At 43.7% G+C, this 27,243-nt stretch overlaps 1 protein-coding gene across 1 annotated transcript in view; it reads right to left on the bottom strand.

Moving 5' to 3' along the window:
• Positions 1-13,469: 13,469 nt before the first annotated feature.
• Positions 13,470-27,243, bottom strand: part of aig1 (androgen-induced 1 (H. sapiens)) — a 128,012-nt gene continuing 114,238 nt past the window's right edge. The window contains exons 5-6 of the mRNA XM_078557623.1: positions 21,972-22,135; positions 13,470-14,867 (exon numbers count right to left, since the gene is read on the bottom strand). Coding sequence (XP_078413749.1) covers positions 14,827-14,867; positions 21,972-22,135 — 205 coding nt within the window. The 3' untranslated portion in view covers positions 13,470-14,826. The remainder of the gene's footprint in view (positions 14,868-21,971; positions 22,136-27,243) is intronic.

Genomic DNA, 27,243 nt, shown 5'->3' with positions numbered 1-27,243 from the left:
TTGGGCGGGTCTGTTAGAATCAGCTGGGACTCACTCTGTCATGGTTGTGCAGGTGGGATAGCATAGTTTCCCATCTGAAACATGCTGGCAATTCAAATTCAAGCCACCGTGTGTGTGAATCTCTCTGGAAAACAGCTTTAAAACTGTAGGGATAAAAACAAAAAACAGTTCTTCAGTTCTGCTGAAGGGTCATGAGGACTCGAAACGTCAACTCTTCTCCGCCGATGCTGCCAGACCTGCTGAGTTTTTCCAGGTAATTCTGTTTTTGTTTAAAACTATAGGATTAACTTGGATTAGGGGTGTGCAGCACAGAAGGAGGCCATTTAGCCCATCACATTTGCGACAGCTATCTGAAATAGCTATCCAATTAGCCCCACACGCCTTTGTTTTCTACATTTCCCTGAAATTTCTCATTTACAAATCTAGTTCTATTTTGAAAGTTACTATTAAATCTCCTTTCTCTACCCTTTCAGGCAGTGCATTTCAGATCATAACTCTCTGAGCTGGATTTTGTTATGGTGACGTAGATCCTCCTCTCACCAGTTGGAGAACTAGCAGGAACCCTACATTCCCTCCGAAGGGAAGACCCGACACAACTAAGTGCTGATCAGGCACTTCATTGGCCAGCATTGGGCCTCCCACGCGATTAAAGACCCTGGCGAGCAGAAATTCCATGCCCGAGAGCTGCTGGCCAATCAGGGGCCAGTAGCTATCCATTGCAGGCAGCTCCACCCAGAGAGGTGGCCGCTGTGGGTAATGCACTGAGGCCCAGCCCCGGGATCGCGCTGGATCCCAGGATACAGACGAGTGAGGGTGGGATGGGGGTCATGGGAAAGGACCGGGCAGGTAGATTTCATTGGTTCCCCACCCCCCAAGATTGCTGCAGGCAAACCTGACAGCGTTTGCTGGGCATCCTTCATCGGGCAGCACAGGAAAGCTGTGTGAGTTCGGGAGAATCCCTGAGCCACAACCAAATTCCAATGGGCTCAGGGATAATTGGCTTGAAGTGGCTCATTGATGAGCCTAACTGCCTTCCCACAGGCGGCAGTCGGGATTCCCACATCGGGCCCTCACGCCCCCAACTTAATTGGGGGCAGTTTTCCTGTCTTCCGGAATCCAATGTGGGTACCCCAGCCCGATTCTCCCGTGTGTGTCCCCCCTGCTCTCCACCATGTCTGCTCCAGAGGGCTCCACTAAACCCAGCCTGCTGAGTTGCAAAAAAAAACCTCATCTCTCCGGTTTTTAAATTTGTGTCCTCTGTTTAAATCTGTGTCTTCCCACCCTTGGAACAGGGGATTTAATTTAAACTATTGCGATGAAAGCCCCCTCTTTAATTATTTTAGGATGTTAAGTGAAGTGAGATTTTTGGTATGACGAGGCAGTGTGAAAAGCTATTCACAATTTGATGGTAATTGACAAGTTCACAATCTCATTTAGAATTTACGAAGAAATTTGATGTGGAATATGCAAATGTGGCAGTACAACTGAGGTTTTAACTTCCACCTTACACAATTTTGGAGAGAGCTTTATCTTACATCTAATTTATTCTATATATACACTGGGAGTGGTTGATTAGAAGTTTAGAGGATGCCTTATATTTTATCTAACCTGTAACAACAACTAGATAAAGTGGTTCAAATTCATGAGGGGTTTAGACAGAGTAGACGACTGTGTTCCAGAGGACATAGATTTAAGATAATTGGCAAAAGAAGCAAAGGTAACATGAAAAAACATTTTTTTACACAGTGACCAGTTAGGATCTGGAATGCACTGCCTGAGAGGATTCAATTGTGGCTTTCAAAAGGGAAAAAGAAAGAAAAATTAGAGTTACGGGGATGGAGTAGAGGAGTAGACTAGCTGAGTTGCTCTTGCAGTGACTTGGCACAGACACATTGGAATGATTGGTCTCCTTTTGTGCTGTACCCATTCTATGATTCTATTCTATAGTTCTGTCTGGTACTTGAGTTTGTTTTTTTATTCATTCATGATGTGTGCTTTGCTGGCTGGGCCAGCATTTATTGCCCATCCCTTGTCCTTGAGAAGTTGGTGGTGAACTGCCTTCTTGAACCGCTGCAGTCCATGTAGTTTAGGTACACCCGCAGTGCTGTTGGGGAGGGAGTTCGAAGATTTTTACCCGGCGACAGTGAAGGAACGGCGATATATTTCCAAGTCAGGATGGCGAATGACTTGGAGGGGAGGTGTTCCCATGTGTCAGCTGCCCTTGTCCTTCTAGGTGGTAGTTGGTGGTTAATCTTGAGAGAACCTTACCTTGTATTCAATCTATTCTGCACTTAGCTGATGGGTGTTCTCCAAATTTTTCTGTAAGGGAGATTGGATGGCAATGGAGTATTCTGGAGGGGGCTTCCTCTTGTATCTAACTGATATTTTACAGAGTGATTCATGGGGAGTTGTATTGGGACCATACCTTACTAATATTTGCTATCCCTGGCTAGCGAGAATGATTGCCTTCCATAAGTCCGAAGATGGCTGATGAGGCTGATTCGGGATCTGCAGAATTTATAGCACGTGGGACATTTGTTGTCATGTGGGATGTCTGGTTGTGTGTTTTTAATGTGGGTCAGGTCGTGTTGTTTTCGCCGCTCTCGCTTTTCCTCTTCATTTTGTCGTCGTTGGGTCTCAAAATGTTAGGATCCCTCCCATAGACTCTGCTGCCATCTGGTTCAATCCGAGGGGATGGTCTCCCAGCAGTTAATGTCAATGTTGCATTTCTTTGTGTTTGCTTTCAGCACATCCTTGAAACGCTTCTGACCCCCCCCACCGACGTGTCTGCTCTGACTAAACTGGAAGAAGACGACCTGCTTTGGGTGCCTGGTATCTGACATCCAAATTATGTGACCAACCCGCCGATGCCGACGGTGGATGATCGTAGCCTCGATGCTCGTGACGCCTGCTTGTGAGACGACCCTGACGTTGGTGTGTCTTGTTCTCCCATGTATGAATGCCTGGAAAATGTGGAACACTTTCAGTACCTTGGAAGTTATTTTTCGCAGAAGGTTGACAGATCCAGCATTGTCTAAAATATCTTGCATATGCATCAATGTATCTGAACTGGGCTAGTTCATATAAGAGGAACTTTACAAAAGATAGCTGATCTGTACTTGGAGAACTGTGTGCAGTTGTGGTCACCATATTATGAAAAGGGTATCGGCCACTGGAGAAGGTGCAAAAAAAATTCACTAGGATAATACCAGAAATGAGAGGTCCTACCTATCAGGACAGGCTGAAGAGGCTGGAGCTCTTCTCTAGCAAAGGAAAGGCGGAGAGATGATCTAATAGAGGTCTTTGATTGTGAAAGGGCTTGTTAGGGTCGACGATGTTTCCACTTGTGGGGTAAACAAGTGCCAAGGACCATAGTTATAAGACCATACTAATAACTTCAATGGGGAATTCAGGAGGTACTTCTTTACCTAGAGAGTGGTGAGAATGTGGAATTTGCTACCACAGGGAATAGTTGAGGAGAATAGCGTAGATATATTCTAAGAGCACCTGGATAAGCACATGAGGCAGAAAGGAATAGAAGAATATGCTGATGGACTGAGATGAAGAGGATTGGGAGGAGGCTCTTTTGGAGCATAACCCAATTGGTCCGTGCCAATGTTTGAATGGCCTGCATCAGTGTTGTAACATTATGTACAGCAGCAGATCTGGGAGCGATGTTAACAGTGGTGTAAAGAAAGTAGGCTCCATGTTTAATTCCTCAACAATATGGTCTCTTATCTTGATGAAGATAAAAAGGAACAAAAGGTTAAAAGAAGCAAGTGTTTATTTGATGAGAACATTGCTTGTTATGTGCTGTGAAGATGACTCACTGACATATTTGACTCGGTGTAAAAATAGGAATTCAAGGTTATTTCAACAAAGGTACTTTAATCTGTGAGTTGGATACAATACCTGTCTAGACTCAAACCATCAGATTATACTGTTGCCGTGTTAATTCTCCTCATAAATACCACTCACCGTGAAAAGTAACAATTTTAACAGTGGGACACGAGTATGATATTGCACATCTACAATCAGACTACAGCTTGATAAATGTGTTAAGGAAACAGTTTGGAGGGCTATGGGGACAGGGCACTGGAATAAGAGTCAGCACAGGCACAATGGGCCGTATGGCTGCTTTTTGTGTTGTAAAATTCTAGGTTGAATTTATATTAGGATTCATTTAAGGCTTATTTTGAATGACAATGGCAGCTGTGTGTAACCATCTACAAGATGCCTGCAGCAACTCAGCGAGGCCCCTTCCACAGCACTTTCCAAACCCACGACCTCTATCACCCAGAAGGACAAGGGCAGCAGACGCTTGGGAACACCGCCGCTTGCAAGTTTCCCTCCAAGCCACACACCATCCTAAACTATATCACCATTCCTTCACTGTCGCTGGGTCAAAATACTGGAACTGCCTAACAGCGCTGTGGGTTTACCTACACCACATGGACTGCAAGCGGTTCAAGAAAGCAGCTCATTACCACCTTCTCAAGGGCAATTAGGGATGGGTAACAAACGCTGCCCTCACCAGCAACAATCATGTCCCAGGAACAAGTGATTTTTTTTTTTAAAAGACTTAAAACCAATCTATGCTGAGCAGCAACCAGCATTCCAGTTACAGTACAAACTCCCGTTTTGTAGACTGGCTGATGCTTTCCTTTCTAGTTTCAGTAACTGCACCATGAACCCATGGCCAGATACTAATTGTCAATAGTGGAAGAGCCAGAGTGAGCCAGACTGTGTTGTACGACTATGCTTTCCATGTTTAAATGATTAGGCATTATTACATGATTAGTGCAAGCATATATTTGTACCAGTAAGAAAAAAAGGACTGAAATTAAAATTCCATGACATTTAAAAGAGCCATTTCATGAGCATTTGAAGGGAAAAGGGTGGGAAAATGGCATTACGATAAGACGACTCCATGCAAGCTAGCGTTGCACTGAGATGATGAGCTGAATAGCCTCCCTCTCTGTTGCAATTTCTACTCTGAGGACATGGTGATGTTCCCAGGGTCTTATCCTCTATCTATGCCCAGGCTGAATTCTAACAATAGTGTGGGTTGACTACTGAACATTTGATGAGAAGAGGATTTTCTGAGTGACAGTTGCTCACAGAGACGTGGCTAAAGTCAGCATCTCATGCATGAAGAAGTCCTCCCATGTTAATTTCTTGGCCCATAGGCTATTTAGTTCTCTAGCACCTGCTAAAACAGTGGCAGGAGGTTTTGCCCACTTGCCAACTGGAGATTTATGAATCAATCTCAGAATAGCAACCAATTCAGCAATGGTATCTTCAGAAAAAATGGGTAACATCCCACAATTTAAGGCGTGAGGTGAATTTGGGCCAAGCATATTGTGCTTCACTGTGGGACCTATACAGAGGTACAATGAGAAGATGAAGTCCTCGTTTTCCTCTGCAATTGCTTGTCCAGCTCAGCAAACAGACTACAAAATGCAGCTTGGTTGCTGCACCCGATCAACTGCTCCAGAAATGTTGAGGCTCTTATTGAAACTTTCACTTGCTTAAAACTTATTACATTTCTAACTCCTTCCCAGTTTTGATGAAAGATCATCACCTGAAACATTAAGATAAAAGCAAAATATTGTGGATGCTGGAAATATGAAACAAAAGCAGAAAATGCTGGAAAAACTCAGCAGGCCTAGCAGCATCTGTGGAGAGAGAAACAGAGTTAATGTTTCGAGTCTGTATGACCCTTCTTCAGAGCCATACGGACTTGAAAAGTTAATCCTGTTTCTCTCTCTCCCTACAGATGCTGCCAGACCTGCTGATTATTTCCATCAGTTTCTGCTTTTATAACTATTTTTAGTGAGCTGGTTAAGGAATACCAATGCGTGTGAATGTGGGTAGGTGGGATCAGATCCAGCTAAAAAAAAAGGCGCAGGCCCCTGTTTCTTGTTCCGGAAAAAATACCCTGTGTTCTTGGGAATTGAGATGAGCTTTCACATTCCTGTGTTCTCTCTGATTTTGACACCTGCCAGGACTCGATTCAGCAAGCTGGTTCTCGGATGCAAAAGAGAAAACTGCTCTACTCAAAAGGGTCAGAAACCCCCCACCCCCCACCGCCCCAATCATGTGATAGTGGCTTAAAAAATAAAAGGCAGTTGAAAGTGAATGCAGTCTTGGAACCCATTCACAAATGCAAGATGCAAACCAGCAAAGTAACAGCTCGGTGCCGTACGAGATGTAATCTCACACACACACACACACACACACACAAAAAAAAAATCCCACTGGGTACAATTTGAGTAAGACAAAGCTTTTTATTTTTCCAGTGAAGTGATTGCCCGGGATATTTGCCATGTTTGTTCTACAGAGACTCGTTATCTTCCTTTGCAATACAAAACATATTTGCGTGTTAGAGAAATGCATTAGGTAAAGTTACAAAACAGCAACTATTAAAAGGGACACGCATTATCACTAACATTTACCCTCACGAGCTACAAATCCACCTCGATTTTTTTTTAAATGGCGATGGACCCCAGCGCAATGGGCTCCTCCTCCTGGGGTAAAATAAAACGGGCAGTATTTATTTACATGTTTGAAAACAGGATTAGTTCCTTTCAACTATTCAGACACTACATTTTAGAAAATAATTTTTTCTTCTTAATTCTTCCATGGGATGTGAGTGTCGGTGGTAAGGCCAGCATCTGTCACCCATCCCTCATTGTCCTTGGACTGAGCGACTTGCTAGGCCATTTCAGAGGGCAGCCAGGAGTCAACTACATTGCTGTGGGTCTGGAGTCACATGTAGGCCAGACCAGGTAAGGATGGCGGATTTCCTTCCCTGAAGGATGTTAGTGAATCAGATGGGTTTTTTACAACAATTGTTGATGGTTCAATGGTCACCATCACTGACCATGAGCTTTCAATTCCAGATTTTTTTTAAAAATTGAATTCAAATTCCACCAGCTGCCATGGTGGGACTTGAACCTGTGTCCCCAGAGGATTAGCCTGGGCTGAGAGTCCAGTGACATTACCACCATCCCCCCCCTGACTGTGCCTGCCCCATCATTACAACACAAGTAATCTATTTGCGTGGCACAGCATTGGGTCATATAGGGCAGAAAGATTTCAAGGTCAACTCGGATCAATCTGAAGGCTGACGGTGAAGGATCCCAGTTAGCCTCAGCGTTCGAAGGATATAAATTTCTTAAGAGGCTTGACAAAATAGTTGTTGAGAAAATACTTCCTCTGGCTGGGGAACCTAAAACACGGGGGGTCACGGTCTCAGAATAAATAAGGGGTTGGCAAATAAGTATTGAGATAAGAAGAAATGCCTTCACTGAACGGGTGGTGAATCGTTGGAATTGTCTACCCAAGAGTGCTGTGGTTGCTCAGCCATTGGGTACTTTCAAAACATGTTGCTAGATTTTTGGACATTAAGGGATAGGGGGGTAGTGCAGGAAGGTGGAGTTGAGATTGAACATCAGCCATGATCTTATTAAATGGTGCAACAGGCTTGAAGGGTCAAATGGCCTACACTTGCTCATGTGTCTTACACCTTGGTGAGGTTAATTGTCCAAAGTTCTCACTCCTTACTGTTTTCTAGTGACTCACTGTGAAATATGTGCACATTAAGATCAGGTGAAGACAGGATTTGTCTGTGAGTGCAACTTAACACTCATTGTATGGATTGAGTTTTACTGAGAAAGTCATCACAGCCTAGTGACAACACTCACCGTCTAGCCATAGCTGACGAGTGACTAAGTACTAACAGGTTTCTGCCACTTCATTATGAGCTTCCTACCAAAATCCAAAGAATAAAACAATGCACTACTTTGGATTGCAGTGGCTGCTAAATTCTGCAGATAACACTTTGCTAAATTTGGGGCAACTTGTATCAGCAGAGTGCAGCTACAATTGGGCCTCGGACCACGTTTGTATAGGGTGTCATAGGCTGCACTCCCATTTCAGTTATTTGAAGAACCTTTTATTATTGTTTTGTTTGCACTTCAGTCCCACGCTCCTGATCTACGGACACCCGGTGCGGAAGGAGGTCGGGAAGGAGGAAGACCTCCTCGTGAACCTGCTCCTGGGCCTGGCCAGGTTGGCCATTAACAGGTCCAGGCAGCGGGCGATCGAGGGGGGAGTCCCGCCCGATTGTTTGTCCCTCTTCCGCGGCTACGTTCGCGGCCGGGTGTCCCTGGAAAGGGAGCACGCGGTGTCTGCCGGCACCATCGAGGCCTTCCGTGCCTGGTGGGCACCGCGGGGACTGGGGTATTTTGTTGACCCCTTTAATCACATCTTAGTTTGATGTTTGTAAGGTTCCTTTAACGTTTTTCCTTGATTTTACAGCTGACCTGACTTAGGGGCTGTGCTTGATTTCTCCCTTGTTATTGTTAATTTAGTTAATTGTTTTAACAGTTACAATTGGACCTCAGTGTCCCTGAGTTAAGAGAGGGAAAAATAGCCCCCACTTTGATCAGTGGCTGGTGGAAAGTGCATTTGTGTGGACATTGAGTGAGGACAAAGTAAAATTCATTGCCACAGTGTTCCCAACTTTACATTTGTGTCCATTTTTTCTGTTAAAATTAGCAAGTGGCAGCAGTCAGACAGGGTGTAGAAACTCCACATTAACAGGCCTGCAAATATAAGGGGCTGAGATGAGATATTTCTTCACTCAGATTCACTTGTGAATCTTTGAAATTTGCTGCCTCAGGGTGCTGTAGATGCTCAGTTCTTGAGTATAGTCAAGACACTTTCAATATATTTTTGGTCTCTAAGGGTTTTAAGGGGTGTGGGGATAGTGCAGGAATGTGACATTGAGGTAGAAAATCAGTCAAGATCTTATTGAATGGCAGAACAGACTTGAAGGGTCAAATCACCTCATCCAGCTCCTAGTTATTATGTCAACACTCATTCAAAAGTAGCTCAATGGTAGTGCTCTTAGCTTTGAGTCAGAAAATTGTAGGTTCAAAATCATTTCAGAGACTTAAGTACATTGGTGCAGACTCGATGGGCCGAATGGCCTCTTCTGCACTGTGTGATTCTGTGATCTATGTAGACACTTTAAATGCAGTGCTGCGAGAGTACTGCACTGGCTAAGCAACTAAATGTGGCATCACAAGGGAGCCCAGTGCTTTCCATTCCCTGCATCGTCCTTTTCAGTCGGAGACATGCCTGCACCCATCCCACTCCCTAACTCTCAGGGTGCGGAGTCACTATCCCAGTTTAGAGCAGCTTGCTTTGTATTCCTAAGCTCCACACTGGTCATTTACCAGTTGAGTGATCAGGGTAAACATGTGGGCCAGTGGTGCTAAACATGTTTCAAAGTTCTGTCAAGGCAGTGGAAGTTAAGAATTTTGGAACGTCCCTGTGGCCATTATCACAGCATTTTAATCTTTTAAAGTAACAGTTGAGACTTGGAAGGAACACTAGTTTCCATTAGCTTACTTGGTGGCTGATCTCCTACCCTCCCCTTTAATTACAAAAGAGAATTTTGTCTGTAATTGCCTGGGGGGCCTGGGCGGTGCTTAAATCCAAACACTCTCCACTGGGACCTGGATTCACATGATCCAGTATTAAACCGATGGCATGAAAATGGCCTCTCCCTGCCAAATGTAATAAGCCAGAGGCTGTCTCATCCCCAATTGCCAGTAGATAGGGCTCTACAGCAGGAAAATACTGCCCACGACTCACCACAAATTACAACTGGGGAATCCATGGGGCGGCTGGGAAGTGGAAAATGTAGTAAGCGTCTTCCCAAGGCTGTTGCATGATAGAGAAATGCTTACCCCTGCATCAAATTCATGCCCTGCCTGACCCAGAGGTCTTTGATAGTTAGCAATTGATAACATTTCACTCTGACAAAGGCATATGTGGCGTAGAGCACTCGATCCCGAGATCGGAATTTCCCTCGCCTAGAAGAGTGCCAAAAGCACAAATGAGCTGCAAAAAGAGTTATCTTCGCCACCTCTTCATCTTCCCTGTACCCTGAAGCCTCAGGCAGAGATATTCCATACATCTTACAGAATACCGTGTGAAACACAGATCGCTGTGCATGGAAAATGTTAAAACCCAAGGCAGGTTCAAATGAAGTTCTGATAAAAAGCCCAGACCTGGAACTTTAATATAACCACAAAAGCAAAATACTGCAGATGCTGAAGGTCCAAAACGAACCACAGATGCTGGAAATCCAAAATAAATGTAGTTGCCCAAGGTAGAAGAGACCAGAGAGAAAAGCAGAACTTCTCCAAGGTAGGCATTCCTGGAAGAGAATGAATTAACGCTAACACAAAAGCAGAATACCGCTGGAAATATGAAATAAATTCTGATGAAAGGCCACAGGCCTGAAATGTTAACTCGGTTTTTCCCTCCACAGATGCTGCCTGACCTGTTGAGTGTTTCCAGCACCTTCTCTGTTTTTGTTTCAGATTTCAGGCATTCACAGTATTTTGATTTCTTGTTGAATGACCCACGTGAGCTCATCCTTCCTGGATTCCGGGGCTCCCCCTATAATTATAATAGATAAACCACTTCTTTTTCAGCATTTTGCACTGTTACCCTGAGACGGACGCCAGATCCTATTTGGGTTATTCGGGCAAAGACCCTGGCTCTGGAGCTATTACCTAACTTAAGGTTGGCATTAACTGTGGCGTGACATATTCCTGGAGCTTTTATCACTCGATGCCCTGCTTCCAACTGCCCCACCTCTCCCACCATTGGTCATTCCAATCACAAATAAACAGTCTCTTTGCACCCAATTGGATGATTCTTGAATGCCTGTCAAACAGTGTTTCTTCTTGTATACCTAACAAACATGTTCAAAGAATTTTTTTTTAATAAATGCAATATTTTTTTTATGTTCCTTTAATTCTGCCACTGCGTAATCTTTTAAGGTGACAATAAATGATATCTTCAAGATTATGAAGAGGGGTTGGTAAAGTGGTTCTGAGTCAAATTATTCACTATAACGATACATTCAGGAGACAGAAATTAAAATGAAGGCATTAAATGAATGAAGGGAAGGGTCCAACAGAACATTTACCACATAAAGGATGATGGAGGAATAAATTACAGAAGCAACTCGTACAAATTGATTGAATAGTCATAATGAGAGAAAAGGAATGACTTGCATTTATACATATTGTGCCATTCATGACTTCAAGACACCCAAAAATGTTCCATAGCCAATGAAATACACTTGGAAGGGTAGTTAACATTGTAATGTAGGAAACGCAGCAGCTGATTTGTGAACAGCAAGCTCCCACAAATAACAAAGAGCTAAATGACCAGATAATCTGTGAAGTACTGTTCCATGGAGTTTCCACGCAATTGCATTGCATGTTGCTTTTTTCTCTGAAGCAATTCTCCTGAAATCGGTCTAATTAGCACTAAAGATCGCCAAGTTTTAAACATGAATTTCATTCAACGGCTACGCTCGTTTCTACGATTTTTTGAAGTCCTTTTAAAAACATTGCACTAGGAACAGGCCCCACCCTCAAAATCTGGCCTCTAGGTGAATTAATCACGATGGTGAGTATTTGCTGATTGAACTATTTTGCAGGCCTTTGGGTGGGGGTCTGTAAAAATTAAACTGGAGCTTCCTGCCACAAAGACACTAATAGGTACATTTTAGAAGACCATAATATGTAGGAGCAGAAATTAGGCCATTCGGCCCATCGAGTCTGCTCCGCCATTCAATCATAGCTGATAAGTTTCTCAACCCCATTCTCCCGCCTTCTCCCCATAACCTTTGATCCCCTTACCAATCAAGAACCTATCTATCTCCATCTTAAATACACTCAATGACCTGGTCTCCACAGCCTTCTGTGGCAATGAATTCCATAGATTCACCACTCTCTGGCTAAAGAAGTTTCTCCTCATCTCTGTTCTAAAAGGTCTTCCCTTTACTCTGAGGCTGTGCCCTCGGGTCCTAGTCTCTCCTACTAATGGAAACATCTTCCCCACGTCCACTCTATCCAGACCTTTCAGTATTCTGTAAGTTTCAATCAGATCCCCCTCATCCTTCTAAACTCCATCGAGTATAGACCCAGAAGGATTTAAATGCAACGTTCTTTTTAAAAAGTTAATAAGGACTTGGACTACAGTGCCCCAAATATAACTAGCAAATGGTTCTGTATATTTTTAAAGGTTATTTTCAGTCATTTAAAACTTAGTACTGAGAGTCAAAATGCTTTTCTTTTGTTTAAACCCATTTTCGGGTCTCTAAAATTCAAACTGCACCAAATTTCCACTTTTAAATATATCAAGAACAATGTTTAAAGCATTTTCTTTCAAATAATTACATTTTAGAACACAACCTGATTGTGCTGGTTCATGTCACATTTTGCATTCGGCAATCTGTGAATGAGTTTGAACTCAGGGTCACGAACGTCAAAGGAAAAGATCACTTTTCGAAATGGGCATAATTTCGGGTGCAGTTTGCACTGGAATTACCACCTGCGCCCAATGCAGAAATTCTATTATATTATTATGATGTTTAAAAAAAAGAGGTACCCTGATACACTATTGGTGTAGAGTTAAAAACAAAAAACTGCGAATGCTGGAAATCCAAAACAGAAACAGAAATACCTGGAAAAACTCAGCAGGTCTGGCAGCATCGGCGGAGAAGAGCACAGTTGACATTTCGAGTCCTCATGACCCTTCAACAGAACTAAGTAAAATTAGGAAAGGGGTGAAATATAAGCTGGTTTAAGGGCGGTGGGGGGAGTTGGGACAAGCAGCCAGTGATAGGTGGAGATAACCAAAAGCTGTCACAGATAAAAGAACAAAGAGGTGTTGAAGGTGGTGATATTATCTAAGGGAATGTGCTAATTAAGAGTATAAGACAGGACAGATAAGGTACAGATAGCTCTAGTGGGGGTGGGGGAATACTAAAAGGTAGAAATAAACAATGGTGGAGATACATTTAAAATTAGTGGAAATAGGTGGGAAAAGAAAAAATCTATATAAATTATTGGAAAAAGCAAAAAGGAGGGGGAAGAAACGGGAAGGGGGTGGGGATGGAGGAGAGAGTTCAAGATCTAAAATTGTTGAACTCAATATTCAGTCCGGAAGGCTGTAAAGTGCCTAGTCGGAAGATGAGGTGCTGTTCCTCCAGTTTGCGTTGAGCTTCACTGGAACAATGCAGCAAGCCAAGGACAGACATGTGGGCAAGGGAGCAGGGTGGAGTGTTGAAACGGCAAGCGACAGGGAGGTCTGGGTGTGGAGTTGTTCAGGGGCATGATGTGAGTTCCCAGTTTTGGCTTAATGGGGGTCTTCCTTGTTGCACTCTTGTCTATGAACAGTGTCAATGTAGCCAAGCACTTGCTAAGGTATGTCAAGGGTATTTTATATGTTGACCTCACTGGTCTCTATGTCCTCAGCCTCCTGCAATGTTCCAATGAAGCTCAAGCATGCTAGGGAACTGCGTAGGCACTTTTATTTCCTTTGTCTTTGCATGTTTTGTTCTTCATCATGTTTTTCTCTTTTCTTTTCCTGCTGTTCTTCTGTTCATCATTTTGCCATTCACACCTCCTCTGTTCATCCTTCTGCCATTCACACCTCCTCTAGTCACATCTTTTGTTCCTTAACTTGTCCCATTACTACTCCCTTTGGCCCTGCACTACCAACCCTTTTGTCATTTAATCTTTCCTGTCATCCACTTGATCGCATTTCTTCCCTTTTGTTTTTTTTTCACCTTCCCCCATTTCACTCGTTTGAAACCTATTACATTTCAAACTTTGGCCAATTCTCATGAAAGGTCATCGACATGAAACATTGGTCGGAATTTAGTGCTCTCCACCATGGCGAGTTTGGTGGCAGGGGTAATGAATTGGGTGAGATGCCACCTTCCTACTTCCACCCCAATTAAGTCCATGGCAGGAAAGCCCGTGGACAGCCCTCCTGCCCCCCACTGCTAATTGAGGCCCTTAAGCAAGCAACAACTCGTACATGTACAGCACCTTTAACACAGTAAAACATCCCAAGGTCTTTCACAGGAACTTTATCAAACAAAATTTGACACCAAACCACACATTAGGACAGAAGTACAAAAGCATGCTCAAAGGGATAGGTTTCAAGGATCATCTTAAAGGAAATGACAGAGGCTTTGAGTGGGAACTCCAGAACTTTAGGGTCTTAGCAACACCTATGATGGAGCGATTAAAATTGGCGATGTTCAAGAGGCCAGAATTAGATGAGCGCAGATATCTCAGAGGGTTGAAGGGCTGGAGATTACAGAGCTTGACAAGACCATGAGGAGATTTGAAAACAAGGATGAGAATTTTAAAATTAAGAAAAAAGAATGAAGGCCTAATGTTGAATATGCAAGAGTTCAGTCTCAAGAAAATAGAGGGCTACAGCATCTTCAATATATTATAAGAAAATGCCAATGTGTCAAGAAACGTACTGAAGATTCACAGAAATACAACATCGTGAAAGGGAGCTGGAAATATGTGAATGTGGTGAAGTCTGCAAAAATACAGCAATATCTTAACCTGGCTTTGTTGATATCATTGACTTAATGCCAATGTAAATTCATTCAAAATAACTGTGTTAACACTGGTGTTGAAAGAACATAATTGGAAAGTCTACACTCTTGTCTCTTACAATTTACACCTCTTTAAACCCAACCTCTGTAACTTGACAACTGTGAATTGTTACTTATTATGAATTAACCAATGACCTTTTTGATGTTATGATCTCATTAGTCTGATGATTTAGCTCCAACCAAGCTGGCTGGACTGAGGTTCATGAGGTTAATGACTGTGATTCCATAACATTGTTTGGACATAGTAATATCTGTTCCTTTTTTCCCCCGCAGTTTCTGGTTGTGATATCTTCTGCCTTGTGTCAGTCTGTTTTGTTCTTAGTGTCAACCCTTTCTTCTACATCTAGAAATAACAAAGCAGATATATGCATTTCAGTGAAGTTCTTTTATATTTCATTCTTTGTGCATATCGGTAGTACTTACAATACAGCCAGGAGACCAGCTGCAGCTCAAAACCTCTGCACCTGTAGGTCCTGCACAGAATACCTGTCCTATCCATCACTGGGGTTTCTGCCTGTAGCTTTTCTAATTTTTTCATGAGATGTGGACATCACTGACAAGGCCAGCATTTGTTGCCCATCCCTAATTACCCTTAAACTGAGTGGCTTTGTAGGCCATTTCAGAGGGGAGTTAAGAGTCAACCATATTGCTGTGAGTCTGGAGTCACATGTAGGCCAGGTTTCCTTCCAGATGGGTTCTTAACAACAATCAATGATAGTTTCAAGGTCACTATTACTGAGGCTACAGCCAGAATTTGCCAGCCCTGCCAACCATCAGGATTTTCCAGTCCCACTGAAATCAATGGACTTTTGGCTGGCTCACCACATTTTCTAGCCCCACCACCACCACCACATTTCATCTCCAGACTAATATTTAAATTCCAGTAGCTTCAATGCTGGGATTTCAACCTATGTCCTAGGACATGAGGCTAGGCCTCTGGATTACTAGTCCAGTGATATTACCACTACACCACCAACTCCCCTTGCGTCAGTTAACCCAGTTGCAGAGTGTTTACAGAGATGGGTTTGAGTGCTGCTTCTCCCCTTCACTTGCACCTTGGCTTGATGCTGGTGACAAGTGAGGGCCATCCCAGCACCCATTGTACAAGTGAACTCCACATCGCAATACGGCTAAAACTAGGAACTCGTCCTCACAGTGCAACATTTCTATTTCCTAAAACCATCATCGTGGACTCAGGGTGAAATTTGCCATTTAATAGTCCATCTTACACTCTGCATTTGCATCCTCCAGTATCTACATTACAACTATCCCAAACCCCTTTCAATCCAAGATTCTTCAAAGCCATTAAAGAAAGGAAACTTGTATTCCTTTAACCTGACCCTTAGTCAGAAATGATAAGTTAACATGGGATTCAGAAAATTCTCACTAACGTAGTAAGTAGGAGATGGTCTGATGAGATTGGAGTTAAGATACCTTACCAAAGACTGGTGGTTGGAGTTAAAATACAGATCAGCCATGATCCAATTGAATAGTGAAACAGATGATGGGCTGAATGGCCTCCCCCTGTTACTATTTTGCTGGGAACAATGTGGACAGAGCTTTGCTCTGGGTCTACTCCATGTTGATCTAATTGTGCTTGATGCTGCCAAGAAATTAAACTTAAGTTCCATTCCAAAGAACAGATATTTCTTCAGCGCTAGAACCACTGCCGATGATACTAAACGTGGAGGAATGGCAAACAGCTAGGGTGATACAAATTGCCTGCAACAGGATATAGATAGGCTAGCAGAACAGGCAGACAAGTGGCAGACAGCATTTAAAACAGATAAGTGTGAGGTGATGTGTTTTGATAGATGGGATGCTCCTATCCCTGCTCCTAGGCAAGATAGACTTAATGGCATAGTTCTAAAGTGTGCAGGAACAGAGGGACTTGGGGGTGCATTGCATTAATCTTTGAAGGTGGCAGGACATATTGACAGAATAGTTAGCAAAGCATCTGTGACCTTGAGCTTCATAAATAATTAAGTACAAAAGCAGGGAAGTTATGCTGACCATATATAAAGCTTTGGTAACCCCAATTTGGGCATTGTGTTCAGTTCTGGTCACCACATTTTAGGAAAGGTGTGAAGGTCCTTGAGAGGGTGCTGTGGAGATTTACCAGAATGGTTCTCGGGCTTGGAGGTTTTAATTATGAGGTTAGGTTGAAAAGGCTGGGGTTCATAGCACCCTCGCCTTTGAATCAGAGGGTTGTGGGTTCATGTCCCACTCCCGGAAAACCAAGAACTGTGATTGTACTCGAAAGAAGTTGTTCCCCTTGGAGAAAAGGAGACTGAGGGGAGATTTGGTAGAGATGTACAAGATTATGGCAGGCCTGGATGAGTCAGACGTGGGAAAACTCTTCCCATTAGCTGATGGTACAAGGACGAGGGGGACACAATTTTAAGGTTTTGGACAAGAGTTGCAGAGGGAATGTGAGGAAGAACGCAGTGAGTGATAATGATCTGGAACCAACTGCCCACGAGGGTAGTGGATGTGGAAACAATGATTTCAAAAGGAAATTGGATGGACGCTTGAAGGGAGTAAACCTGCAGTGCTACAGGGACTGAGCACAGGAGTGGGACTGACTGGATTGCTCCATGGGGAACCAGCATAGGACCGATGGGCTGAATGGCCTCCTTCTGTGCTGTTATGACTCTAAGTGACCATTTCAAAAATGGGAACATATGCCCCTGAGATCCATGATTAATGAGCAACAGATTACTATCACAGCATTGTGCCAAGTGATATTAAACACAAAATATTTTTTTTAATTTATTAAAATGCAGCAATAATCTGTACATGTTCAAGGGACAAGAAGCAGCAGATGAACAGTTTTTCCAACATAGAATGGGCTAATTTTTAGTGATCTAAAGTAGCATTGTACAAGGGATTAAGGAAAAAACACTCCTGATCTCTGGTTGGCCCTCTCAGACGAAGGAGCAAAATTGACCTCATATCTTGCATTTAATACTCCCACTGAAAAGAAATTAGCCAAGAATTGTTACCAAGACTCAGTTCTGATTGAAGGGCCCACAACCACTGTGCCATAACTTGTGGCCTTTACATCTTATATAACTTGAAAATCAGAAAAATTTAGGGAAAATACCAAGAAGAGTACATAGACCTCCACATCACGTTATTGACCTGACCAAGGCCTTTGGCACAGTCAGATGTGAGGGCCTTTCAAAGGTAATGGAGAAATTCGGTTGCCCTGAGAAATTCATCACAACGGGTTGACTATTTGTTGATGGCATGCTCGTGTGTGTCCTGGATGCTGGTGAGTCTTCTGACCCATTCCCAATCATTAATAGAGTTAAACAGAGCTGTGTGTCCTTCTTCAGCATGTTTTTCTCTACCATGCTCTCCAATATATTCCACAATGGCGATCCTGTCATCAAAATCAGATATGGCATCATCGGAAAGCTGATTAATCTAGGACGACTCCAGGCAGAGACCAAGGTCCCTAAGGTGTCATGAAAAGCTGATTACAGCCACGAATTAAATCCGGGCATATTGAACTTTTTATGGAATGTTCTGAGAGAACATGGAATGTCGCATTTGAAAAGGTGTCATGGCCTTCTTCAAGCAGAGACACTTGAAAGGGAGATAGGAAAGATGCAAAAGACTGAACTTTAATTTCCTGTGGTTGCAGTGACAAAAGACTGATTTGCACGCCTCAGCAGCCATCTAAAATCCATCTTCTGTGGATTCATATCTCAGAATGTGTGAAATAGTCGGAGATCAAAGAAAACGAACTCCGGGCACAAGACATGTTTTTTTTTCCTCTTACAGGAATACACAGGGTAAAATGGGTTAAAAGCTAGCTGCAAAGCTGTGTAGTATGTGCCCGTGTGCTAGTGCGCTGTGAGTGACAGCACAAGAAGACTAACTAGTCATCCCTGCAGTTGCAGGTGAACTCTCTCTCTCTCTCGCTCTCTCTCTCTCTGTTTCTGGATGCAAGACTCAGCAGAAGCCATAATCATAAAGGAAATAGGGCAGTTTCTTCAGCTATCCTGCAGAACCAAGTGTCTCCAAATCCACTGCGAAGCAGTCAAAGTCAGCTCTACCAGAATCACCCAACTTAACGGCTTCACTATCTATGCCTCACGGACAAGCCAAATATTGATTTGTGCATCTTTTGTAACATTTATTTGGATTCCTAACTTCTCATTTCTGATCTGTGTGTGTTGTGTTTTTATTATTTTTCTTGGGTTTTTAGTAACAATAAACACTCCTTGACTCAAGAAAGTCTGGTTAAATTGGCTCCTTCTAAAAACATAAATGCATTTGGACTGGGAAAGGGTATCCACAGGGAAGGGATCCTTTTTAAATTAACCTTGTTGTGATCAACAGAGGGGGGTTGAATAAAGAAGGGGAGCCATCTCATTCCTCCTCACCCGGATGCATAACAAAATTGGGGTCCTGTTTGGGAAGTTAATAAATTGAGGGTGTCATGCCCGGGGACCAGTCAGAACAAAGGACATATTTTGTGATTTTGTGTTTGCCAATGATTGTGCGTTACCTGCCGGTTCAGAGCTGGGCATGCATTGTATCATGGACTTGTTCTCCAATGCATGCAACAACTTCGGCCTTACAATCAGCATGAAGTAAACTGAAGTAATGCACAGCCTGCTCCAGGAAAGCCCATATCTCGAGTCCGAGGTCCATGGCCAGAACTTGTCAGCAGTGGATCAGTTCACTTAGGCTGTACACCAGCGTCATGTCAAGAAGCTCAACCATTTTCACTTGAGCTGCCTTTGGAAGCTTCTGAAGATCAGATTGAAGGACAAAGTACCAGACACTGAGGAGCTCACCTGAGTTGGCATTCCATCCACACCGTATTAGACAGTCACAACTGAGTTGGGATGGTCATGAATCCAGAATGCCTGACTTCACCAAAGCAAGCCTTCCATGGAGAGCTTAAGTATGGGGGGGGCGCTCCAATGGTGGTCAAAGGAAGTGCTGCAAGTACACCCTGAAGGCTTCACCGAGGAGTTTTGATATTGACTCCAACACCTGGGAGAAGCTAGCCCAGATCGCTGCACCTCCACACCAAACAAAAAATGGTCCGGCCGCCTTCGAAAGCAAGCGCCTACCAGAGGTGGAGAATAAAACAAAAGGAGAGGAAATCCTGAGCCAGCAACTCACCCAAAATGCATCCGTCTGCGGTGTCCTGTCCTACTTGCGGCAGAGCTTTCCGAGCATAGATCGGCCTTAGCAGTCACCTACGTACCCACTGGAACCCGACCAAACGCCGCACAAGGAGCATGGTAATCTTCGCCTCGAAGGACGAACACAATGACTTGAAAATCGGTAACCAGAGGACAGAGATTTAGATTGATTGGCAAAACAGCCAGAGATGAAATGAGGAAAAAGAATTTCCACATCGTGCTGTTATGATCTGAAATGTGCTGCCTGAAAGGGCAGTGCAGCCAAATTCATAACTTTCAAATGGGAATTGGATAAGTACTTGAAGGGGAGAAAATCTGCAAGGTTACGGAGGAAGAACAGGAGGTATGCATCTAATTAAATAGCTCTTTCAAAGAACTGTCACAGGCATGATGGGCTGAATGGCCTCCCTCTATGCTGTATGTTGATCCCATGACTCCATGAATCTGTTTTCTCTTTGTGGATTCTGAATGATCTGCTGTGTTTTTAAGCATTTGCTGCTTTTATAGAAGCTTTCAATATATAAAAACAAAATCGAAAAGCTAGGTTGGATGGAAAAATAAGTATTCTTTTAGAAAAAGGACAGGTAGCAAGAAAGTGAAGAAGGCTGATTTTTTAATTCATTCATGGGATGTAGCTAGGCCACCATTCATTGCCCATCCATAATTGCCCTTGAGAAGGTGGTAATGAGCTGCCTTCTTGAACCGCTGCAGTCCCTGTGGTGTAGGTACACCCACAGTGCTGGTAGGGAGAGAGTTCCAGGATTTTGACCCAGTGACAGTGAAGGAACGGCGATATATTTCCAATTCAGGGTGCTGAGTGGCTTGGAGAGAAATTTGCAATTGGTGGTGTTCCCAGGTGTCTGCTACTCTTGTCTTTCTATATGGTAGTGGTTGTGGGTTTGGAAGGAGCCTAAGGAGGCTTGGTGAATTCCTGCAGTGTATCTTGTAGATGGTGCACATTGCTGCTACTGTGTGTCGGTGGTGGAGAGAGTGAATGTTTGTGGATGGGGTGTCAATCAAGTAGGCTACTTTGTCCTGGATGGTTTTGAGCTTCTAGAGTGTTGTGGGAGCTGCACTCATCATAAAACAGAGTTTCTTAGGAAAATAAAGCACAGATATTGATGACCAGGGATGCTAGGCAGGTCTAGCTGGGTCGTGATGGTCAACATTTAATCACACCCACTGCACTCATCCAGGCAAGTGAGGAGTATTCCATCACACTCCTTACTTGTGCCTTGTAGATGGTGGACAGGCTTTGGGGAGTCAGGAGGTGAGTTACTCACTACAGGATTCTGAGCCTCTGGCCTGCTCCTGTAGCCACAGTATTTATATGGCTAGTCCAGTTTCTTGTCAACGGTAACCCCCAGGATGTTGATAGTGGGGGATTCAGTGATGGTAATGCCATTGAATGTCAAGTGGCGATGGTTAGATTCTCTCTTAGAGATGGTCATTGCCAGGCACTTGTGTGTCTTGAGTGTTACTTGCTGCTTGTCAGCCCAAGCCTGGATACTGTCCTGGTCTTGCTGCATTTGGACATGGACTGCTTCAGTATCTGAGGAGTCGCGAATGGTGCTGAACATTGTGCAATCATCAGCCAACATCCCCACTTCTGACCTTATGATGGAAGGAATGTCATTGATGAAGCAGCTGAAGATGGTTGGGCCTAGGACACTACCCTGAGGAACTCCTGCTGTGAGGTCCTGGAACTGAGATGATTGACTTCCAGCCACCATGACCACCTTCCTTTATGCTATGTATAATTCCAACCAGAGAGAGTTTTCCCTTGATTTCCATTGACTCCAGTTTTGCTAGGGCTCCTTGATGCCATACTCAGTCAAATGCTGCCTTGATGGCAAGGGCAGTCACTCTCACCTCAAACACTTGTTTCAAAAACTTAGGTTTTTGAAAATAAGACTATTTCTAACATCTGAGTAGATGATAATTACGGTGATATCTGTCTCCTATTATGGCCTCAAGAGCTGAAAACCTCCTAAAACCTGGGTTAGCCCAAAATGAGACAGAAATTTCCCTGGAAATGAAACAGAAAAGAGTTAAATTACAGGTATGTAGCTTGAGAAGAATAATTAATGAATAGTGATACTTGTAATGATTATTCCCAGTAGCATATAGGCCATTTTTGCTCTGCTATTCAGTTGTTTGGCCAGCTCAAGGTGGAAATATAACATTATGTCGTGAATCATGAACTGGCCTGTAGATCTTACATGTGTTTTGAACTGAGAGGATTGAAACAGGCTCTAAGCAATGCCGGTACTTACATCTTGACTTGTCCCAGATGAAACTGTTTAATATCTCACCCACCACGTATAATACGTTGATAGCAACCAACGATGCCACAAAGGTGACAATCTTCAGAAAGTTGGACAGGTGGTCGAGGAGCGGATAGACCCACATTCCTGTCACGTGGTGGATCCAGCAAATCCTGGAAGGGGGAAAATCAAGGAAATGCACACAGTAAAACCTTCCTGCATGAATGACAGACAACAGGAAAGGACCCTTGCACTCCTTGTTCTACAAAGTAAAGTTCTGCATTTTCTTTGGAGGATGTTCTCCTGTCTATGGCTGGCAGCAGACCTTCTCCAGTTTCCCGCCTGGTGGAGTGAGGCATTGCAGATTCATCCTAGCTCAGGCCCTAGTTAGAATACACTAAGGGTATGGTCATTGCAAGTTCAATTACAACTGCCAGAAATCGAAGGAAAAGCTGTTTTTAGAAAAACAAAATGAGCAGAAGTGGTGCCTTTCCAAGAAGCTATCTGAAGGCTTTGGCGTGCTGCGGGGAAACAGCAAGGAACTCAATGGGCAGTTCTTTCAAAGAGCCAACGCAGACAGGATGGGCTGAATGGCCTCCTTTGGTGCTGCACTGTCCAATGAGTCAGTGGTAATACAGGGAGAAAAATGTAGTGAAAACATCAGAGCTCCTAAAAGTGGTGTGAATCCAGCATCAACCTTTCCAAAAGCAACCTAGCTTTAAGAGGCCAACTTCAGCGGACAAAGTCCAAATATTAGTCATGTGGCAGGAGCAGAACTTTTCGGAAGGGTGTGAAATTTGCTGTGGGAACAGGGGTGAAGATTATCTGTATTAAAATGAGACCATCAGCAAAGGTTTGGCACCCGCCTGCAAAAAGGAATTGATAATTGCAGTAGAGAGAACCAGTTCCCTGCTGGTGGGGAGAAGGGAGATCAGGGAGGGGGAGGGGGTGCGGCGGTGGGGTGGGTGCTAGGTCAGGACATGGAGACATAACCTTAAAATCAGAGTCAGTCCATCCAGGAGAGAAGTTAGGAAGCAATATTTCATGCAAAGGATGTTGGAAGTTTGGAGCTCTCCAACAAAAAGCAATAGAGGCTGAGGATCAATTAATAACTTCGAACTTGAGATTGATAGATTTATGCTAGAAAAGGGTATGAAGTGATATGCAGTCAAGCCAGTTATATGGAGTTATGATACAGATTAGCCATAACCTCACTGAAAGGGGGAATGGGTTGTGTTGGGACCACAACTTTTCACTTTATACATTAATGATCGAGATGAAGGAACTGAGGGCATCCTGGCTAAGTTTGCAGATGATACAAAGATAGGTGGAGGGACAGGTAGTATTGAGGAGGCGGGGAGGCTGCAGAAGGATTTGGACAGGTTAGGAGAATGGGCAAAGAAGTGGCAGATGGAATACAACATGGGCAAGTGTGAGGTCATGCACTTTGGTAGGAAGAATAGAGGCATAGACTATTTTCTAAATGGGGAGAGAATTCAGAAATCTGGAGTGCAAAGGGACTTGGGAGTCCTAGTCCAGGATTCTCTTAAGGTTAACTTACAGGTTGAGTCGGTAGTTAGGAAAGCAAATGCAATGTTGGCATTTATTTCGAGAGGACTAGAATATAAAAGCAGGGATGTGCTGCTGAGGCTTTATAAGGCTCTGGTCAGACCACATTTAGAATATTGTGAGCAATTTTGGGCCCCGTATCTCAGAAAGGATGTTCTGGCCCTGGAGAGGATCCAGAGGAGGTTCGCGAGAACGATCCCAGGAATGAAAGGCTTAACACATGAGGAACGTTTGAGGACTCTGGGTCTGTACTCGATGGAGTTTAGAAGGATGAGGGGGGATCTGATTGAAACTTACAGAATACTGAAAGGCCTGGATAGAGTGGACATGGGGAAGATGTTTCCATTAGTAGGAGAGATTAGGACCCGAGGGCACAGCCTCAGAATAAACGGAAGACCTTTTAGAACAGAGATGAGGAGAAACGTCTTTAGCCAGAGAGTGGTGAATCTATGGAATTCATTGCCACAGAAGGCTCTGGAGGCCAGGTCATTGAGTGTATTTAAGACCGAGATAGATAGGTTCTTGATTGGTAAGGGGATCAAAGGTTACGGGGAGAAGGCGGGAGAATGGGGTTGAGAAACTTATCAGCCATGATTGAATGGCAGAGCAGACTCGATGGGCCGAATGGCCTAATTTCTGCTCCTATGTCTTATGGTCTTATGGGTTTAAGGAGCTGAATGGCTTGCTCCTGTCTTATTACCTTATTACCTTTATTCACCATAAAATGGAATGTATCAGCCCTCTGATGGCTGTCTGTGCCCTCAATGGAACCTCACAATTGGGACCCATACTTCTCTCTCTTCAGATGCTTTCTCCAACCTAAGGGCTGGTGCTTTAATGGTGAACATTGCTCATCACAAACCAGTGTACAACCTCTGGTGACCTTTTTGAGGACAAGAAGGACTTTGTATTATCCATGTATTATCATTGTCAGCACTTAAAACAATTAACTCGAGGATAGTAGGATATCACATCACGGAAATAGGACACAAGTCACTCATTGCAATTCAGCAGGAAGACGCCAGTTAGAGACTGCAGTGTTTCCCAACATGGGGAAAGGAAAATAAGAGAAAAATTGCATTTACATAGCCCCAGGATGACCCAAAACACTTTACAACCAAACGCGGAAGAACGTTTGAAGTGCAATCACAACAGTCCATGTGCACACAACAAGCTCCTACAAACAGCCTTGAGATAATGACCAGATAATGATGTTGGTTAAGGGATAAATATTGGCCAGGACGGCAGAGAGAACTCCTCTGCTCTTTTTCAAAATGTCACCATGGGATCTTTTATGTCCACTTGAGAAAGCAAACAGGGCTTAGATTTAACATCTCAATATAGAGCCAGCACTTCTAACAGTGCAGCACTCCCTCAGCACTGTACTACAGTGGCAGCCTAGAATTTGTTCCCAATTCTCTGAAGTCTTTGGGTTGGAACTTGAACCCATATCCTCCTGACACAGGGATAAGAATGCAACTGCCTGAGCCACAGCCGACACTAGTGGAGAGTCTTTCCTGAGGTATCTGTGAGGAATGTGAGAAGAACTGTGGACTGAGAAATGCGGGAGTAAGCATAGGATTACAGGAAGTCTGGGAGCAGTGTGTAACAGTCAGACCAGGAACACAAGCAGCCTTACCTGAATACATGTAAAGGGTCTAAAATTCTTCTGGACAATAGCTGTATTGAAAACCTCAAATACATAACTAGTATTTCTACATTGAACCTGTGCTGATGTTGTTTGAACTATGGTTCAGGAGGAATTTCACCTGAATGACATTTACAAGAAGAGCTTTTTCCATTGGTCACCCAGGGCCATAACTTCTCTTGCGTAAGGTTGCCAACTCTCCAGGATTGTCTTGGAGTTTCCAGGAATTAAAGATTCATCTCCGGGCCAATGCTGAGAGCAACGCGCGTTAAAAAAAATCTTGGGGGTATCAAAAGAATTGTGCTTTTATTTTTATTCACTTATAAAAATAATGGTGATGGGAGAGCAAAAAAGGGCTGTCTAGCTGGGCGGGGCAGTGGGGTCAGGAGGTTGTGTGGTAAAGGTTCCAGTATTAAGTCCAAACGGAGTTAGCGATCCTACTTGGACACATCAGCGAGTCTCAGCCTTCTCGTTTCGAATAAATTTGCTGCCTCACATTTCTAGTTCCTGAAGGGCAGACATAGAAGTGGATTCATTGACTGGGACTGAGATAAAAGCTACACTTAACAGACAATAACAAAAAGAAAGTTACCTGGAAAAACTCAGCAGGTCTGAGGTCAACTTAACGGACAATGATGCAGAAGCACATCTTCAGCATCCCCTCAAAGAAAACAGGCTGAAAGCAAGGCTGTGCTGTTTTGCGAATTAAAGTTAAATTCTTTTCAATGTGGGCTAACAGGCAAGTCATCTAATACCTTTGTGCATTGTTATATTCTGCTCTGCACCCCCACCAAAATACAATTACAGGAAGTGTGATAATTCAACATCATTTGTGAATGAGATCGATAGAAAACACGTAATACTGTGGGTGGCAGGTTCATGTCTGAGGTCACACAACTATTGAAGCCATTTGTCTCTGTTTACTGGTGTAATAGTCCACCTCCTCTCATGCTGTTGGCACCAAGTGTGTTTTATTAGAACAAATAAAAATACAATTTAGCTTATCCATGGTTCACAGAAATCCATTTTCCTCCCACATATTTTATGCCACTGCTTGACAGGTTTACTTTTAATCCGCTGTCACCAGCAATACAGGAAGAAGACCAGTTGAATCTGGAACACGCTGAGTTCTCAATCTCGTGGCTCTTATTACTTCTCAAAACTCAAGAGAGTTTGTAAAGCCACACGGCTGCTTCCCTATTATCTGTTATTCGGGAGTGGGGATTGTGATTCACGAGCTCCCCACGTCAGTTCCACTGGAGGTAAGCAGCACACTAATTCGGTGTTGCAATGTCATTTGCATGATCGTAGCTTTGGCCGAGCCACTGCTGTGCTTAGAACATGCTAATATCACATGGTGCAGCCAGTTTTCTGCTCTTAAAGGCAGTCTGTCCATCTCAAAGGCACGTTGCACTAAATTACAGCTACTGAAAACTGTTGCTGCAATTCTAAATGAGGGAAATGGAACACCAGGGAACAGGAAGGGCTCAATGCAGGGTCATGGATGCAGTGCTGGAGACCTTACTGATAGAGGTGGACAGGAGGGGAGGCACCTAGAGGAACAAGGGCAGCTGACACATGGGAACACCACCACCTACAAGTTCCCCTCCAAATCACACACCATCCTGACTTGGAACTATATTGCCGCTCCTTCACTGTTGCTGGGTCAAAATATTAGAAATCCCTTGTTAACAGCCCTGTGGACATAGACTGCAGCAGTTCCAGAAGGTGGCTCACCAAGGGCAATTAGGAATGGGCAATAAATATGGGCCTAGCCAGCAATGCCTAGATCCCATGAAGGTATAAAAAGAAATCAGTGAAAGCAGTGTAGGTGGGGTTCCCTGAGCCTTAAGACGTTCCACAATCTCAGATAAAACATTAAATGTTCACCGCGTGAGTGAAGCCCTACCTTTACTTCCTGGTGGTTCTGCTATCATCCATAGCACCTGATACACTTGCTATGACATTCTGAAGAGCTACCTTAAGTTGGAATCATGTCAGTGAGATTCCTTGGCAGCTTTCAAGCTCAGCAGAGCCTCCCTTTTCTCCCTTTGAAGACAATAA

This window comes from Cetorhinus maximus, chromosome 14 (assembly GCF_964194155.1).
Source record: "Cetorhinus maximus chromosome 14, sCetMax3.hap1.1, whole genome shotgun sequence".
NCBI classification, from domain to species: domain Eukaryota; kingdom Metazoa; phylum Chordata; class Chondrichthyes; order Lamniformes; family Cetorhinidae; genus Cetorhinus; species Cetorhinus maximus.
Note: the sequence above shows the minus strand (reverse complement) of the source record. Positions and strands in the feature narration are given on the sequence as shown.